Source organism: Pinus tabuliformis, chromosome 5_2, assembly GCF_031772625.1.
Source record: "Pinus tabuliformis cultivar Carrire ecotype Pingquan chromosome 5_2, CPIR1, whole genome shotgun sequence".
NCBI classification, from domain to species: domain Eukaryota; kingdom Viridiplantae; phylum Streptophyta; class Pinopsida; order Pinales; family Pinaceae; genus Pinus; species Pinus tabuliformis.
The window spans coordinates 1,041,341,451-1,041,346,211 of record NC_142306.1 but is presented as its reverse complement, the minus strand read 5'-3'; the positions used below and the strand labels follow the sequence as shown (position 1 = coordinate 1,041,346,211).

The 4,761-nt window shown below is 39.4% G+C and overlaps 1 protein-coding gene across 1 annotated transcript; it reads right to left on the bottom strand.

Moving 5' to 3' along the window:
* Positions 1-1,300: 1,300 nt before the first annotated feature.
* Positions 1,301-2,505, bottom strand: LOC149162795 (putative disease resistance protein At1g61300). Its single transcript, XM_089435285.1, has 2 exons — positions 2,070-2,505; positions 1,301-1,920 (listed from the first exon to the last, which is right to left on the bottom strand). Exons 1-2 carry the CDS (start codon positions 2,503-2,505, stop codon positions 1,301-1,303), a joined length of 1,056 nt encoding a protein of 351 aa, XP_089291411.1.
* Between the last annotated feature and the right edge of the window lie 2,256 nt (positions 2,506-4,761).

The following is a 4,761-nucleotide window of genomic DNA, read 5'->3' as shown; positions in this document are numbered from 1 at the left end:
CAAAGCGAAAATTGTCATCAACGTGACTCCTTCTAATGCAAGAAACCCTAAACTGGAAAAATTTTCATATTGGAGATCAGAATCGCCCCAAACAGTGTTTACATCTACACAACTATGGAGCAGCTATTACTGATGGGACGCTGGGGAGTATGGTCGATATTCATTTCATCATCCCATTCATTTCATGTAAGCACTGTTTGGGGCGATTTTGAGAATCGCCGGGTGGGGGGGCGATTCTGAGAATCGCCGCCCCACCCGGCGATTCTCAGAATCGCCCCAAACAGTGTTTACATCTACACAACTATGGAGCAGCTATTACTGATGGGACGCTGGGGAGTATGGTCGATATTCATTTCATCATCCCATTCATACAACTATGGAGCAGCTATTACTGATGGGACGCTGGGGAGTATGGTCGATATTCATTTCATCATCCCATTCATTTCATGTAAGCACTGTTTGGGGCGATTCTGAGAATCGCCAGGTGGGGGGGCGATTCTCAGAATCGCCCCAAACAGTGTTTACATCTACACAACTATGGAGCAGCTATTACTGATGGGATGCTGGGGAGTATGGTTGATATTCATTTCATCATCATTTCATGTAAGCACTGTTTGGGGCGATTCTGAGAATCACCCCCCCACCCGGCGATTCTCAGAATCGCCCCAAACAGTGTTTACATCCACACAACTATGGAGCAGCTATTACTGATGGGACGCTGGGGAGTATGGTCGATATTCATTTCATCATCCCATTCATTTCATGTAAGCACTGTTTGGGGTGATTCTGAGAATCGCCGGGTGGGTGGGGGAGCGATTCTGAGGCGATTCTCAGAATCGCCCCAAACAGTGCTTACATGAAATGAATGGGATGATGAAATGAATATCGACCATACTCCCCAGCGTCCCATCAGTAATAGCTGCTCCATAGTTGTGTAATGTAAACTTTTGAGTTGCGTTAAACTGCACAAACTGTTGATTGAAGCCATTTTTTGGGATCTCTTCTGACCTGTTGTCCACGTCATACTCTGGCAGTCGCTAATGTGCAAACCTTGTAAAGACGTGAGGCTGGAAATATTACTTGGTACACATTTCAAATCACGACACTTGTCAAGGTTCAGATACCTTAATGATCTTAACTTGTGAAGGTCAGATGGTAATTACGTGATTTCAGAGCCTTCCAGATCAAGGATTTGGAGGGCTACGAGATTTGTAAAAGATGCAGGCAACCTTTTAATAGGAACCCATGCTAAGCTCAGGTATACCAGCGGTTTCAAACACCCCACACTCTCTGGTAATGACTAGATGTTCGTGGCGCTCAAATCCAAAACCTTAAGGGAGATCATACTCCCAATCACCTTTCTGGGAATTTCATTAAATGCTTTGTTTCTAGCCAATAGCAATGAAGATATTTCTGGAGCTTTCAATGACTCGGAAAGTGAGCTCAAATTGTTGCTGCCCAAAGCAATGCGAGTGCGGGCTGAAAATTCATTTTCATTCACAACTGTTAGACCCTTCCCTTGGCGGCAGCAGAAGTTTTCTTCAGCCTCAGCAATCTGTATTGCCAGTCCATGTAGGACATCGTGCATTCGGAAACACGTAATGTGCCCATCCACGTCTTTCATGGTCGGTTCCATCAAACACCAATCCGCTAGAATGTTGACGTACATTCTTCCCATCTCGAATGGGTCATGGCCACCCTCATCTTCCACCTTCTTCTTTCCGAGGAGTCCTTCTCCCATCCATAACAAAATCGCCTCTGCTTCGACATGAACAACCTCATCTTCTAAGAAGGCAACACCTAAGTAAAGAAAGGCCAATTGGAGATGAACGCCGTAGCTGGCAAGTGCGTCGTAGCTCAACTTTAGGCGATCATGTACAACTTCATCGCCTTTGCTGTTGGCGTTTGGCAACCTTTGAACTGCAAATTTCCACTCATTTGCATCAGTAGTGCATGCCATTGCCCTCCACACTTGTGACACACAACCTTGGTCGTTTCCTCATCGATGCCCTCGACCACATTTCCATTATTATATGGAAATGCATAATAGCGAAATAAATGCCAACTACCATTCTCCATCAAATCGCCCACTGTGATTGTGGACTCCTTTGCAACTCCCATCTGCAAGAGCAGGCTGGAATTCCTGGAGCTGACAATAATTTTGGAGTTGGAGAGTTGAATTAGGCGGAGTACACCCAATTCCTCCAGCAATTCAGCACCCTGCTCCCACACATCGTCTAAGAAGAGGGCGAACCTCTTCCCCTGCAGAGCCTCATTCAACGGACCTATGGTTATAGCTTCTTCGTTCATATTTGTGTTGGGATCTATAACCTTTCTCTGCATGATTATTTGTGTGAACAGTTCTTTCCTAAGACTTGAAATAGAAGGAGACCCAGAAATGGTAAGCCAAAGCAAGAAACCATCGCGGAAGAGATCCCTCACCTTATGTCTGTTGAAAACCGTTTTCAGAAGCAGACTCTTGCCGGAACCACCCTTCCCAACCATGCCAATTCGGGAGAAGGAAGAGTTGGACTCAGCATCAGTCACTAATTCCTCTAGCCTTTCAACAACGCTGTCTTGTCCATATTCTCATGCATTGAATGAGATGATGAAATGAATAAGTTGGGATATTGGTTTTATGATCCTCTCGAGGCGTTGTAGATGTTTGCATTTTGAGGCTTTCCAAAGCATTACTGTTTCTCTTTATTATCTGGCCTGTATAGTGTACCGTCTGTTGTTTCTCTTCTGCAAGCGAGCGAGTCCATCTTCAAGCGAGCGTGAGATTGCCATCAGAAGTGCATCTGCAAGCGAGCGAGTTCGTGTTTTATCTGGTTCTCTTGCGAGCGTTCGACTCAAGTTGCTTATAACCTGGAATCACTGCTGGGAATTGAAGAATCGCCGGGTGGTGGGGCGATTCTCAGAATCGCCCCACCACCCAGCGATTCTCAGAATCGCTTTAATTCAGTTTTGCTGCATCAGATTTGTCTTTTGTTAAATCTGAAGAAGTATTTTTTTTAAATCATCCTTCTACTGGTGGTGAGGCGGTGGCGAGGCGATTCTTAGAATCGCCCCACCACCTGGCGATTCACAGAATCACTTTAATTCAATTTTGCTGCATCGGATTTGTCTTTTGTTAATCTGAAGAAGTCATTTTCTTAAATCGTCTTTCTACTGGTGGCGAGGCGGTGGCGGGGCGATTCTCAGAATCGCCCCACCACCCGAGGATTCTTAGAATCGCTTTAATTCAGTTTTGCTGCATCGGATTTGTCTTTTGTTAAATCTGAGGAAGTCATTTTTTAAAATCGTCCTTCTACTTTTTGTCATGCAATTTTGTTGGCAGTGCAATTCATTTTTACTTTTTGTATGACAATTCAACTGGGTTACATTCCTTCCTTTGCTCGGTAAGAAATGGAATTGAATAAAAAGACAGGCCGATAATATTGTTAACCATCATTTCAATTCGTCAACTAAGCTATAATCCTACATTCTCTAGGTAGGATATGGAATTGAATGGAAAGTTAGGCAGTGCGAATAAAAAACGCAGGGACCCAAGTTAATCTTCAACCAAATGGCTGGTTCCTTTTTGGGAGATTTTGCCCTATATATAATGTATATAAAATTTATCGCCATTATTTGTATCATGAATTATAATGTTGTGTAGGTTTTATTAACAAAAATATTTGATATTGTTGACCTAAATTAATTAATTCATATTTTTGGATTATAATGTTGTGTAGGTTTTATTAACAAAAATATTTGATATTGTTGACCTAAATTAATTAATTCATATTTTTGGATTTGGCATTTGAAATACAAGATTAATTCATATTTTTGGATTTGGCATTTGAAATACAAGATTAATTCATATTTTTGGATTTGGCATTTGTATCATGAATCATAATGTTGTGTAGGTTTTATTAACAAAAATATTTGATATTGTTGAGCTAAATCAATTAATTCATATTTTTGGATTATAATGTTGTGTAGGTTTTATTAACAACAATATTTGATATTGTTGACCTAAATCAATTAATTCATATTTTTGGATTTGGCATTTGAAATACAAGATAAATAAATACAGATATTCGATGATTGTAACAATATTTATAACTGTGCGTTCAGAACTTGATACTCTGTAGTTGTAGTAGTATTTATAACTGTAATTTCTTATTTTTACCCGGGATATATCATCAAGTTCATCGCAAATAGATAGTACATTCATTTGTGAATAATCATGTTCCTCTTAAAATAGATATATTATTTAGTTTCTTAAGATAGATGTACTATTTACTTTCTATTTGTACCTATATAGTTTCTTTCTTACATAGAGATACACATAATTATATGAAGACACAAAAAGAGAGATAGATATTTACGTTGTTACAATAGATTAAAAAAAAATAAGACAAATTACATTAGCCCTATGATGTGAACTTTTTATGAAAATAAGGCACAACACATTCATATTATCAGTGCAATAAATTGAAGAGGTTAAAAAACAAATATAAAATAGCATCTATGCTCAACAATATGTTGGTTGAGCTGTGATGTGCACTGCTTGTTTGTCATCAATGCCCTGTAAAAGAGTTGGATTAAAGAATATCGAAAATTCTAAATATCGACCTCCTAATTTAAAAATGCAAAACAATAAAAACCTCACTAAAAAAAGAAGTTAAAATTAAAGTAAAAAACAAGAAAATGTGAAGAAAACGACCACTTCAAAAACAATCAAATTTACAAAATAATTATTTACATTTTATA

Bases quoted from the DNA above. Each gene is read 5' to 3' on its own strand.
- LOC149162795 (XM_089435285.1), bottom strand. From the start codon at position 2,505: ATGGTTGGGAAGGGTGGTTCCGGCAAGAGTCTGCTTCTGAAAACGGTT. The intron at 1,921-2,069 runs GTAGTTGGCATT...GGAAATTTGCAG, and splicing joins GGGCGATTTGATGGAGAATG to TTCAAAGGTTGCCAAACGCC.